The sequence below is a fragment of the Myzus persicae genome, unplaced genomic scaffold (assembly GCF_001856785.1).
Source record: "Myzus persicae strain clone G006 unplaced genomic scaffold, MPER_G0061.0, whole genome shotgun sequence".
NCBI lineage: Eukaryota > Metazoa > Arthropoda > Insecta > Hemiptera > Aphididae > Myzus > Myzus persicae.
This window is the reverse complement of record NW_019102203.1, coordinates 489,260-504,056: the sequence shown is the minus strand read 5'-3', so window position 1 is coordinate 504,056 and position 14,797 is coordinate 489,260. Positions and strand designations below refer to the sequence as shown.

The following is a 14,797-nucleotide window of genomic DNA, read 5'->3' as shown; positions in this document are numbered from 1 at the left end:
ATTATTTCCTGATATATCGCAACAACACCTGAATAAATTACTGAAACACGCGGATGAATGAAAAACGAATAATTTATCATAATAATTACGATAAACACATACAAATTATAATAATAATATATAGGTTAAAAAAAATAATAAATTGATATTTAGCTAGGCGGCTATTAATAACACACCAACACATATTTAATCATCCAGTACCTACGTAGTGGTGTCGATAATGTTCTCACGTCTCTGTTTCAATTACAATATGATTAATAGAACACGATTAGCCGGCGAATCGATGATGATAATAATAATAATACGCATACAACGAAAATCGCTTATAACAAGCGGAGAATGGATTTATTATTTGGTCGATTTGTTCAAAGTGTTTAACAAACGATTTGATCAATAAATAAACAATATACTATGTTTTGTTTTAACGTACCTATGCTGTCGTTCAAAAAAGTAAACATATTTTATAAAGGTAAACAATTTAGTTGAATTAATTAAAATAATATAAATACGAATTTATTTTTAAAAAAAATCTCTTATATAAATAGTTTGATGATTTATTAAAATATAAATTGTTGCATGATTGTTTGTAATAAAAAATAAAATAATAATATTATGAACTAATTCTCAATTATGGTACTACAATCTGTTAGCTAAAATTAAAATAGTAAAAATGTGCATGCAATGTTTTTTGACGTTGAAGTCATTTAGAAATGTATCATTGTCGTTTCATTTTGAAATTGTAGAAGAGTTATTTCCGATACTTTGCTTTTAACGTTGCACATTAATTGATTATCTACATAAAGCTTTTGATGCAATGGTATTAGGAGATTAATAATAACTAATGTGCTTGCATTAAAATTGTCTGACTCCACTGAGTCATCTAAGAACGAAATGCATTTTTAATTTGTAGTTATCACATACCTATTTATTTACTGGCGACGTTTGCAAACCAGTAACCACCAAACTTTTGATCTACTATCAAGTAACAACCCACAATTTACACATTACGTTCCCCGAAGACGTGGTGGTCTCAGTAAAAATAAAAAAATTATATAATACTTAAAATTAAAAATTATTGTTATGTGGATAACGAGTGATTACTACAAGGTCACAAGAATAAAAGAATAAAGTTATGCTGACACAGCTACACATAATATATTTCTATAAAAAATCAATTTTAATGAAATTTTATTAGATATTATTTTTTTCATTGAATCGCAATATTATGTTATAAATAAAGTCGTCCAAAAGAAACGGCTTTTCGCGAGAGTGTCGCAATCGCAAGTACCAACCGAAGCCTTGACTTTTCCTTTTTTTTTATTTTCATGTACTCTAATATATAATATATTGTTTTTTTAATGAATTAATGGACTGATATTATATCGTTAACCTTCACGGAATCGTAATATATTTTTAGTATTCCGTTCATATAAATCCGAGATTTGCCCTATACGAATTACTTATACGTGTTCGATGAGACTATGGAGTCACGACGTCAGCTATTGTTTTTTATTCGAACATTCAGGTCAGATAATTTTGCAGTGTCCTATGAGTTTTTTGAGCTAAAGCTGATCATTGGGCCATAAACCGGCCGAGGTTGTGTGGTTTCTACGATTTCGTGTTTGCAAGTATAATTTTTTTTTTCAGACCACCGCGTATTTGGTTTCGTGACGGAAAAAAAATTGAATGGGAACTGATGGTGATCTGCAATACATAAAGGCGCATTGTACAAAAACGTAAAATCTGAGCGATACATCGTAGACCGTTCGTTCGTTTGTTTTCTTGGCTATGTTATATCGTTCAACGATTTCTAGAGTCGTGACGTGAGCTTTATCGTGTTTAAATAGTCCTATAAACACGTTTAGATCATAGGTACAAACAACATAGTTACTCACTCGAGTGCCCTATGATTTAATAATTTCCCGATTAAAACCTCGTAATATTATTATAAGTTTTTTTTTTAAAAAACTGGATTTTCCAACTCAATATCATACATGGTAATTAAAAAAGAATGTTAAAAAATGCGTCAATTAACTATAATTTATGTATTACAAATGTATAAGTTGTTCTTATAGATTAAAATCATTTTGTAATTATTATTCATTTCCAATACAAAATATCGCGTATTTAAAGTTTAGTTGTCCTCAAACAGGCGTCGTCGAGTCGTTCCTAATTAGTAAATATTAATTAGAATTTTCACTCTCGTGAAAGATAAAACAAATGGAAAATCGATTACTTTTTTAATCAAAAACTTCATACGTAAATATATTGTGATAAATGTTACAATCTATAGCGTGATGTACAGTGCAATATTATTATATAAATTCGATAATATTTACTTTCCAAATGTATTCATTGTATAGTTTTATAAAAAATACTTTCAAAATGAAGATGCCAGTTACTTGAAACTCATAAGTTATAATATTATAACATTTATGTGTACGCTTTTGTAAATATATGAATATTTCTGTACAATTTTAATTAATCATGGCTCAATGCCGTGGTATAGGAGTCTGAACACTTTCATATTATTAAAAATAATTAATATTTCACATTAATGGAAAGAATTATTATTGTATTCGCATGTTTCAATACAAAATGCGGTATATTTTATAATAATATAAAAATAAAAATGTTTTAGATGGATACGTAATTGCATGTTCTTTAGAAAACACGAAAGCTTCGGGTTAAATGTTTCTCGGTACCTATTATGCATGGTGTACATTTTAGCCTAGTATCGATCACAAAATGTATTATTATCATATGCACCTTGACAAAACATTTTGGGCTTTAGATCTTAGGGTGTTTAGAAGGTATCCTACGTCGTATTTGTACCTAATTACTTTACGTCGAGCGTCGTATCGACCCAGCTAGCTAAAACAATGATCAACGTTTTTTTTCTTAGTAAAATTTTACGGTTTTTAAGTGACATTCATGGTCGGATTAAAACGTGAAAACGTTATTCTGAGGAATTGTTAAAAATCTATTCACCTAAATACATTAAAAAAAAAAAAAACTCAGTCCTTGTTTGAGTATTATTTATATTATTCGAGTCAATTAAACAGCACGCGCTGCGCAGTTATGGTATTACGTAAGATGTATAAACTAGAACAAAATACAGTTTCATCGTGCACGACCGAAATCATCAAATGTCTATATTATTATAGCTGTTATTGGATGTTGATCGTCTTGTCAGAACTCTGGGCGTGTGCATGATGGGATGTACTGAGTAGGTAACTGGTAAACGGTCACTTTGCCTCGATCATTGATTGAAATGCCAAACTCGGACACTTTGTATTATAGTCGAGTAAAAATGGTACATTGCAGAACACGATGTACTATAATTATATACAAATAATCATACACAATGAAGACTATAAACTATAGATTATATAATAACATAAACGTCTAAAGTCATAATATATTATATTAAAAATGTTATAAAGTTCAATGAGACTTAAGTATTACATGGCAGCTAATAATATATTAAACTATTACTAACATATCTCTACGTATTACAAAATAAATATTATATTAAGTCAAGACAAAAATAACATTAATAATATACAACTAACAGTGTTCTTAAGTACAATATTAAAATAAAACATGTTAACAATATAAACAGGCAATGAAATAATATTAAATATTTTAAATCAAAACTTATATCGAACACATTTTTTAAATTTTTAAATTTTAAAAATGCAATAAGTATAGTACAATATAATTTATAATTTATAACTGAAATCGTCCTTTCCATTTGGAATGTAAGACATATCTTAGATATCAAATAATAAATAAGGTTTAAATCTCAATCCACTTTATAACATTTTTAACATCATTTTTAAATTCTTCAATAAATTATTTATATTATAGTTAGAATAATACAAAATTTCTGAGTTCTGTAATCTAAATTTCTACCAGACCGTACTTCAAAGACGTCTTCATGTTGTGAAATGTTCAATTTTACTGAACCGTACAAAGTTTCTGCGATCTGAAGTTATTGTACAAAGTCACCTAGAACTAGGGTTAGACTATATGCGATGAAAATTCAAGAAAGAGCAACTTTGCCTCTCTGAACGCCTTTTTACTCGATAAAAATGCATTTAAAATATCGTTTTCTTAAATCTTCCTAGGAAATAGAATCAGATATTAATGAATAAGTTATCGACAAGTTCAAAAAATTCTTCTGTTGGTATACATTTTAAAGGGACGTGTCCATATATTTTTGGTGATCGGAATTTTCGTTGAACTGCCAATGAAGTCTGTGCAAGCTTATCTATGCTACCGATGATATTTCCAAATATTATTGACACCTAATTATGTAACACGCTATAACTAACAGACGATTTGTAATTTAATTTGTGGATTTCTTCGCACCAGATCAAGTGTTCATTAATTCGTATTAAATAATTATTAACGTCTTACGATGTATAATTTGAATTGAATAATATATTCATTGAATTCGACAGGAATTTAACAAATAGTGTGACAATTTACTACAGCTATATTTGTACTCCACGAAGCTCGTATGGAAGAACGTAGAAACGATAAATCATTTATTACTGCTTGGCGTTGATAGAAAAGAAAAAAACCAAATCTCCAATTTAAAGCCCATGTAACTGGTCGTACAATCCAATTTAGAAAATTATACGATATACATTTCGATAAACATCGTTAGCAAAATAAATCATTACCTCATATTATTATTATTAAAAAAACGTTTGACATATTATGTACACCGTACACGGCTGGTAGTCTGGTACAATGAAGCTCTTTGTTGGTACCTTCACCTTAAAAATAGATAAATATCTATTAGCTTAACTGAAGAAAAAAAAAATAATAATTTGTAACGCGTTTTTTCTGTCCTTACAATACGCACAGAACATTTTCCATTCGTAGGTTAGGTTATTCTTTTTCAGTTTCACCCACACACTTGTGCGGCCGCCGGTTCGACAATAATGTTTATGATAGTAATAATAATAACAACAACAATAATATAATATAGTCTATAATACGTACACGGAACGCGCAAAAATAATGCGTAAATAATATAATGCAAAATACAATTTAAATTTTCGCCGTCCGAGTTTCATCCAATAACAACGACAACAACAACATACACAATATTATAATACCTGATATATTATGTCTCCATGTTATACCTACACAACACCGTCACGAATCCATTATATTATTATATTATTTTATTCCGGTTTTAATTTCGTCTTATTCATCACGGATTCTCGACTTTCCACGTGACTTTGGCCGGACTACGATGATATTTTAATAATCCCTCGACGTACCTACATACACGTCATGGTCATATTATTATATAGACAATGACATAATATATCATACACTTAAACTCGATCGGGCGAGCACAGGTAAGCAGAAAGTAATAATAATAAATCGTATACAAACACCCCTAGGCGGAAATTACACGCCGTCGCTAGTCGCTACAGATCATTATTATGCTACTCGTGTGTTATAAAAAAATTAATCCTCATCCCGACGATAGAAAGCCTCGTCGAGTGGCGCTGCCGGCGGCCGATTTACGAATTTGCCAGTCATAACGACGGCGATGGTGACTTGAAGCCGATATTGGCTTCGAGTCGGGTTTTCCGACAGGACATCGCTTTCACCATCGGCACTAGGATCTTCCAGGACACTTCTCGCAGAGTCTTATTATTATCTGATCGTTAAAGCCGTGTTTGACATCCGAGGGTGTACAACGCATCGTTTTCTTTTGACGAAGCAAAATGTACCTTTATTTTTTTTTTTAATCGTGATCGGATCGAGATTTTTTTATTAGGTAGGTGCCTAATAATTTGAAGTCGGTGAAGTTTTCGACTCTATATATTTGTGTAAAAAACGATTCGAACTCCGTATACCGTTTTCTGGGATTCTTATGTGATTTAAAACGATACCCTGGCGGGAACATTCTTTTGAAATATTATTATGAATTTTACCTTTATTCCCTCCTCTATGCTCGTTAAATGTGCGCGTATATTACGTTCATCTATGAAACTGACTTGATAAACTTTGCTACTATGCGTATTATATGTATAGTAACACTTTCATTCATAAAATTCAAAATTATTTTTCAAAAAATTTTACTCTATAAAATAAGAAACTAATCGACAGACGGATTACCTGATCGATATTTTATCAACGCACATAAACTAAACTATTGGGTCTAGAGGCTTGACATTTTGCACTTGAGGTTTGTGGGCAAACACTATACATGGGTAGGTAAAGTTAAGACTCTCAACTCTGAATGTCACTTCAATACAACTCACTAATCACTGTACTAATACATCGCTCGCAGTGAAGTGGTTTCACTCAGCTCGGTGACCTATAATACTATTACTACGCATTATCACCGGGACGCAGCAAGTTCAATAACACAGACGCTGTTCGTACGGATTTCGAATTAGATGCATCTGAAATATGTTGAAAAATCATGTGCATTTTTCAGTAGAAATAAACGATGAATCTTGTTTGAAAAAAAAATTTGTATTGCCACAGCACACCTCCAAATTAATTCGTTGACCATGTTTGGGGATGCTCGTACATTGTACCTACATACATATTATACCGTGTACCGTTACGGTCGAACGGTATAATATGTACGGTTGATGCTGGGACCAGTGATGGAGTAGCAGAATAAACGTCATCGTTGATAACGATTTCGTGATATTTGTCATCGTTGAACAGCTGTTCGACTGTCTTTGCGTCACTGCTGCAGCAGATTTCCCTTGACGCCACTTCTTCGGCAATATCTGCACGTCGGCTGGTAGATGATTATTGATTTACCGTTTCGACTTCCACCGCAGTTTCATGGGTATACATTATGCATAAGGAATACATTAATATTATAATACCTAAACGCCATTATCATTCCACGACTGACAATAGGTAGCGGTCGCGTATCTGTGAGCCGAGTCGATCCGTGATTTAATGCCCTCCAGCTAGGAACTAAACACGTTACTGTCCACTTGTTTTTTCACTGCCATTTCAATAATGACTTTTGTGACGGCACCTGTCTTTAATATTATACATGCGTTTCGGTGAAATTATTCGATTTCATACCGCAATGTGACGATGGCCGATTGGAGTAGATAGAAAATTGCATTATATAGTGCACACGAGACGGAAGACACGATGATTTCGGAATCGACGCCGATCGGTTAAATACCTACCTGTCGATTGTTGTTTCTCACGTGTTCGAGGTAAAGGGTTCAAACGACAACCTTGGTGCACGAAAACTTCCCAAACCTTCATTCTGTACTAGGATAATTGATGTCCGTCCGTACTCTTCGAGGGCAGTGGTGTATTTAGGTTGGGGGCTCAGGGTGGCAGTCACCTAGGGCTCTAAATTCAGATTCTCATGCGGTGGCGCGCGTTGCTTAAGGTTCAAAATACTTTGTGACGTTGTTAATGATGGATTTATATTTTTTCTATACGAAATTTATGAAAATACACTTTTATGTGGTTTTTGAAAAAGATTTGACAAATTATTGATGGGGGGGGGTAGGTTGTGGTACTTTTAGAGACTACGGCACCAACCACCTAAGACATTATGACACTGTTGTTAAATGATAATAGAAAAGAGGCCCTATACATCATTGTGTGCCTGGGGCGCCTTCATATTCATAAAAGCGTCACTTTTCGCGGATCCAACACTCAGGATAATAGATGGTAATACTATACGTATTATGCACGTACTACTCCATAATATTATACTTTATACAAACAAAACTGAATTATATTATTTTAAATAGCGTGTTCGTCCGGCTCCTTTGTTCGTCGAGATATTCATGTTTGTTTTTTTTTCACTTTCTCATTCTAGCATGTCGTTGCATTTATTATTTGTAACAGGTACCCCCCTCCTATTCTATAATATATACTGTGTGATTATACTATTAATTAACAGCCACTATCACCGAAATGATTAAGGTTTTTGAAAATATACATTTTTTACATACTTACCTAGTAATAATTAGTATGAATTTGAATCGTAATTACAAAGCAATATTTCAAAAAATGAAATGTTTACTATTTTAGTATTTTGTTTTGCAATATACAGTACTAGGTTTATGTACATAATTTTGAAGGGAGCGATAAGTGTATTCTAAAATAGAAGAAAATGCACCATTTATCAACTACGAATGAGGTTTCTGGTAGAAAGTTGGGTCGAAAGTAGAAACTTTTCAAAACTTGTTCATATCATCAGAAAAAGGGAAGGGGGAGGTAAGAACATAATATTATGTAAAAATTAGTAAAATTAGTAAATGCTTATGTATTTAAATTCTTAAAAAAAAGGAAATTAAAAATGAATGTTATTATTCAAAAAAGTAAAATCATAAATTCCAATTATTTAAAAATCTTGATTTGTCAGAATCATTTGTTGAATATAGATTTTGTTCAAATCTTATCAAAAATTATTTTCAAAAACGTTAAGACTTTTTGAAATAATGAGTGCTCTACTTAAAAAATAAAATCCTGTATATCATTATGATACTGAAACTGCAATAATTATTCATTGACGGTATTAGCGTTCGACAGTTGATATTTGATTATTATTATTTACTAGGTGAGGTGCTTCATGAAGATGACCTCCATTCTCTAAATTCTCGTCACAGACCAATATTTTTACACGTCTATTAATGGATATGAAAACAATTGATAGAGTTATATTTTATAATCATTATATAGGTATCTATAGGCATTGAACACTTCACCGTGAAATCGAGCATTAGATTTCGGATGGCGATATTTTATAATACACCAACATTGACACGAATTACATAATTATAAGTTATAACATAGCGGGATGAGCTCATTGAATCACATTTTTTTTATGAAAATTCGTTGAGGACAAGTAAACACTTGTTCATATTATTATATTTATTTATATTATGATGATTATAAAAATGTACCCACATAATAAGTTAGATAACCCACTTTTAGGCGCAAATCTCTCGAATCTGTGCAATAACTATGAACATCTGTTAACAATTATATACATTTTTAACATATTTCAATGTCTTTTCAGAAAATTGTTTATATTCTTATTCGATGAAAAATTGTCACCTTGATAGTGCTAACATATATAAATAAACCCAACCTAAATTAGTCTCTCATTTTGACAATTTTACAGTATTTCAATTAAGAATAAAATTATCAATAATATTGTGACCGCAATTTGTTTCGAATCGTTTTTATTTTTAGATTCAGGGACGGTGAATTTTTTTTACCTCACCTAATACAATTATATCTAGGATGTATAATAATTTTTATCTAACATTGAAATATTTATGTTTATTCATTAACCATGAATAATAATTAAAGTGTTCTTACGTTTATATATTTAAAACGAAAAATTATTGTACATGATAAACATTTGGGTATACGTTACCGTTCATTAGAACGGTATAACTATTAGCTAGGCAGAGCTAATCGTGATCCCAAGTATTTTATTTGAGTTTGGTTGGTGATCGCATACAGTCATGTTGAAGCAATTACATCGTCAGTGCTAGGAAAATACCTATTATACTATACCATTAGTCGGTTTTGTTCGCAGTCGTTCAATCAGGACCACGGTAGAGTGTAACTTTAATTCTCATTTTATATAACACCATACAGTTTAATTGACTCCATTTTTGATAATATGCAGTGTTATGATGATGCGAATTAACTTGTATTGTTATCTAGATAGGTTATTATTGTACTCTATAAAATCCTTAACAAATAAGACAGAACGTAGTCATCGATTCAAATTAGAGAAATTCTAGCGGGTGATATAACCACCTGTTATAACCGATGTGTTATGTAAACTATTAATTTTAAAACGATAGTCTTTAGAAATCTGTATTTGCTGAGATATCCCTTCAGCCGATTTCGATTCTTCCAGTCTCCAGTTCACCGTTCACAAGCTCCCGAACAATGCCGTATTCCATTCATTACTACATTAGCTCGAATCGTTAGAAAACCATAGTGTGAGCGAATAAAAGAATGGTAAACGGTAATAATCATTATATATTCAACCGTAGTGATAACAATATTAATTGTGTGGTTGCAGCGATCAAGATGTTTAACGAAAGTCATTTAATTTACCTATGTACACATATCCTATCTATATCGATTGATTTTATAATTTCAAATTATTCACAATATATACATATATTGGGTGTACCTACCATGGTATGAACACGACAAGTTACACATTATACTATCTATAAGGATTAAGGACTATAGTTAAATTAATTTAATTTCAGCTGTGATTGGGTATATAGGTAGGTTATTCGTTTAAATAATATGAAGTAGGAAATATTTTGGTAAATATTACTGATTAGAAAATTTTATTTCCACAACTTTTAACTCGACGTCAGTAAACACCGATTTAACCGGTGTATTCTTGGTAAGGGAACCTAGGTGATTTTATTTTTTCAACTGACAACGTACATAACTATACGATGTATGATATATAAATTAATTTACCTATACTAACCACCTATTCTGTATTCATACTTAATACTAAACAGTATTTGATGTTTAACAAACATTCACCTACAAGGTGTATAATAGAACACATTTTGGGTCGGTTTGACTTAACGGTCTATAGCGTAAACTCTACGCCAAATTTCGTCTTCTAACAAAATATAATTACTATTGTAATAATTATTATTAACGACGCATGATGTTCAACAGGTGTTAGGTGGCACGAGCGTGATGAACGGTATGATGTACATGCGGGGCAGTCGGCACGATTTCGACGGCTGGGCCAAGATGGGAAATCCGGGCTGGAGCTACCAGGACGTGTTGCCGTACTTCCTCAAGTCCGAAGACAACCACCAGGCGACCATCATGGATGCTGGTTACCACGGAGTCGGCGGCCCAATGCCGGTCGGTCAATTCCCATACCACCCACCGTTGTCGCACGCTATCCTGCAGGCCGGTCTGGAGCTTGGCTACCAGGTCCGTGATCTGAATGGAGCCCTGCACACAGGTTTCGCAATCGCACAGACCACGTCCAAGAACGGTTCACGTTACAGCATGGCCAGGGCGTTCCTACGGCCAGCCAAGGACCGGGCCAACCTGCATGTGATGCTCAACGCTACCGTGACCAGGGTGCTCATCGACCCCAAGAAGAAGGCTGCGTACGGAGTGGAAGTGTACAACGGGGCAGACGGACGGACGACCACAATTGGCGCACGACAAGAAGTGATCGTGTCAGGCGGAGCTGTTGCCTCGCCGCAGTTGCTCCTCCTGTCGGGCGTCGGGCCCAAAGATGATCTGCGTGCCGTCGGCGTGCCAGTCGTGCACGATTTGCCGGGAGTCGGCCGGAATCTGCACAATCACGTGGCGTTCTTTGTCAACTTCCGCATCAATGACACCTCAACGACCCCCTTGAATTGGGCCACGGCCATGGAGTATCTGCTGTTCCGAGACGGGCTCATGTCCGGCACCGGTATATCCGAGGTGACCGCCGTGCTTCCGTCCAAGTACGTCAACCCTGCCGATGACAACCCCGACCTACAGTTCTTCTTCGGCGGTTACTTGGCCGACTGTGCCAAGACCGGTCAAGTGGGTGAAAAGTCTGGCAGCGGCGCCGGCGACGGCCGTCGAACCATCAACATGATACCGGCGGTGTTGCACCCCAAGAGCCGAGGTCAGCTCAAGCTCAAATCATCCGACCCACTCGCTCACCCAGCCATCTACGCTCGGTACCTGAGCCACCCCGACGACGTGGCCGTGCTCGTGGAAGGTATCAAGATCGCTATTAAGTTGTCCGAGACACCCGCACTCCGCAAATATGGCATGGAACTGGACCGGACGCCGGCCATGGGTTGCGAGGACCTGGAGTTCGGATGCGACGCGTACTGGGAGTGTGCGGTGCGCCGAAACACAGGACCCGAGAACCACCAGGCCGGAAGTTGTCGGATGGGCCCACCCAGCGACCCGGGCGCCGTTGTTGACGCGGAGCTCCGCGTGCACGGCGTCGATCGGCTGCGAGTGGTCGACGCGTCAGTGATGCCGGCCGTCACTTCCGGAAATACCAACGCTCCGGTGGTGATGATCGCAGAAAAGGCGTCTGACCTGATCAAGGCCCGATGGATTGGCCGAAAGCCGTGGAACAAGTGGTAAGGCGACTGTGGCAGCCAAGCGGCGACGTCCTATTTTAATAACTTTGTAACTATCGGTGCTAGAATCGTTGGAAAACTGCAAAAACAATAGTATACACTGGTTATCTTATAGATATGAACGCTAAAAACACATACACTGGCAATTATTTTCGTTCCTGTAGTATAGACTAAAATATATATATATTGTAAGACACCACCAACATGATAAGTAAAACACAATTCATTTCCAATATTTGCATAATTTAATATAACCGACTATTGCAATATGACGTATCGAAAGTATATCCAATGCGTATTTATATAGGTACGTCCATTACTTGACCATCGAATAAATTGATAAACCGTGGTTGTTATAAATTATATTATTTACATCAAAGCATTCTAAAATCTATAAATATCCGCTATGACAACAGATCGAAATACTTTCATTGAAAGTTATTCATCATAATTTTATTCACATTCGATTATAAAATATTTAATTTAATTTCGGATTTACGTATAGATATACAATATATTTTTCTCTGTGCATATTACAATATTTCTAACACGACTATTGTAAAATTAATCCTAGCAGTTCCATTCTCAGCGTTTCATTCGCGAAAATCAATCGGAGCACCCCAAAATATTTCGTCCCTCCAATACTCCACATCCTCCGCCCGAAATCAAGCACTTTATTTAAAACAAAACAAAAAAAAATCATATTCTGACACCTATACTATATTACATTATATTATTATTATAATAGTATGTGTTTGTCGTGTGCATCCATTTCGTATCGTATCGCACACCATGTCACTTTTCACTCGTCGCACACGTCTTGGTCGTTATCACAATATTATATTGCTTTAGACCGCTCTACGCAGTCTGTGCAACTCGCCGATGAATCTCAACGATACACAATATATGACGATATCACTATAAGTTTTATACCACAAAATATGTACTATATAATATAATATACCACTCGCACGCACTATCACGATGGCGTCGATATCACCTGTATGGTCACCGACTATAGTGCCCACCCGGCGTCTCCGTATGCTTCTGGTTTCGTTATTTATTGTGCACCTATATATTTTTGAGAAGACTATTATTATTATTGTTTTTACAGAACGCAGTCCCACTGTACGTCCACGTCCCGCGACCGGCAATCAAGTCGTCGCCACCACCTGTTTAGGTACCTACTATATTATTATGTATACGACCATTTATATACGATACGTCTACGAGTTATGGTTAGGTGCTCGGTGTGATTGTATACGCTCTAAAGTTAGCACACAGTTTAACGTTAAGTCCTATTATATAAAGAGCACGCTTTTAATAAATCAATCGGTTAATTGTTTATTATATTATCATTATTAAACATTAATATATTAGAACGTAATATTATCATGATATTGCGTACCCAGGTCTTATTTAAATAATATTTTAGTTGGTAGGCACGTAACGTAACGTATATAAACTATAGCAATGTTATTAAAATATAATACATTGAAATGCCATGACGAGAAATTAGGGCCATTATTATATTTAATAATGTTAAAGGGAATTTAGCCGACAAATATTGTAGTATTTATACGTTTTGTTAAGTATATAATTCGATGCATTACCTAAATTATTATTTTGTTTATAATATTATCGGTACGCTCATACATAAAGCTGCGCGTTGTGTTTTAGTCTTTAGTTTGTCATTGCAAGGTGTACTACAATGATCATTATTTTCACTTAGCTTTTAGGTACCTAAATTATAAATAGCATATTATATGCAATATTATGTATGTAGGGAAAATTTAAGGAATCACTTTACTTTTTTTATGTCAAAATAAATTATATAATGTTCTGTACTATGGATCTATGTATGGTTAGTTACAATTATTATTATTATTATTTTTTTTTTTGCTTATTATTTTTTAATCTCGAGTTAAACATAAGTATGTACCTAGACCTAAGAATAATAGTTATATTAATTTATGCCACATTACATATTATATATAATATTATCATTTTATCGTCGTATTAAATTGTATCAGAATATGCATTTTATTTATCGCGTCAAAGAGTTTTAAGTATATTATGTATTTTATTGTAATGTTAATACATACAGACGTATCGTTCATTAATTATTGTATAATTTAAAAAAATACATAAAAAAATTAATCAAAAATATCGATAAAATTAATTACACAAATAATATCATTATATTTCAGTAGGAATTATAATTTAATATTATTTGTAAGTTTAATAATTATGTATAATATTAATAAATTATGCGTCATTAAAGTGTGCGATTTTTAACATTGATATTTTGTATTATATAACATAATATTTATAAAACAAACATTTTTTTCTAATTTTACGTGAAAAATGTACAGGCAACAAAACAGTGGGTACACTAAACACATTGTGTCGAGGATACAAAATTACCTGATCTTGTCTATATATTTTTACTTGATGTTTTCTGCTATCGACACTCCTCGTTGTCCTTGACCGTTACCTGAATCAAGGATTGGAATTGGAATTAAAGTATTGGCAGAGGTTGAAGGATTGAGAGATTCTGTTGTAGGTTAAATTAACTTGGGCTGGGTAATAGGTTCTGGTATTGACTTAATTACCTGAGCATGTAATTTGTGTGGATGGGAATTTGTCGG

General features: G+C 34.0%; 1 protein-coding gene across 4 annotated transcripts in view; it reads left to right on the top strand.

Moving 5' to 3' along the window:
• Positions 1–14,132, top strand: part of LOC111031528 (glucose dehydrogenase [FAD, quinone]) — a 39,445-nt gene extending 25,313 nt beyond the window's left edge. For 3 of the 4 annotated variants that reach the window (XM_022311513.1, XM_022311514.1, XM_022311516.1), the window contains exon 4: positions 10,714–13,947. In XM_022311513.1, coding sequence (XP_022167205.1) covers positions 10,714–12,150 — 1,437 coding nt within the window. In that variant the 3' untranslated portion in view covers positions 12,151–13,947. Of the gene's footprint in view, positions 1–10,713 lie in introns of all 4 variants that reach the window. The other variant, XM_022311517.1, reaches the window with a different exon arrangement.
• Positions 14,133–14,797: the final 665 nt, after the last annotated feature.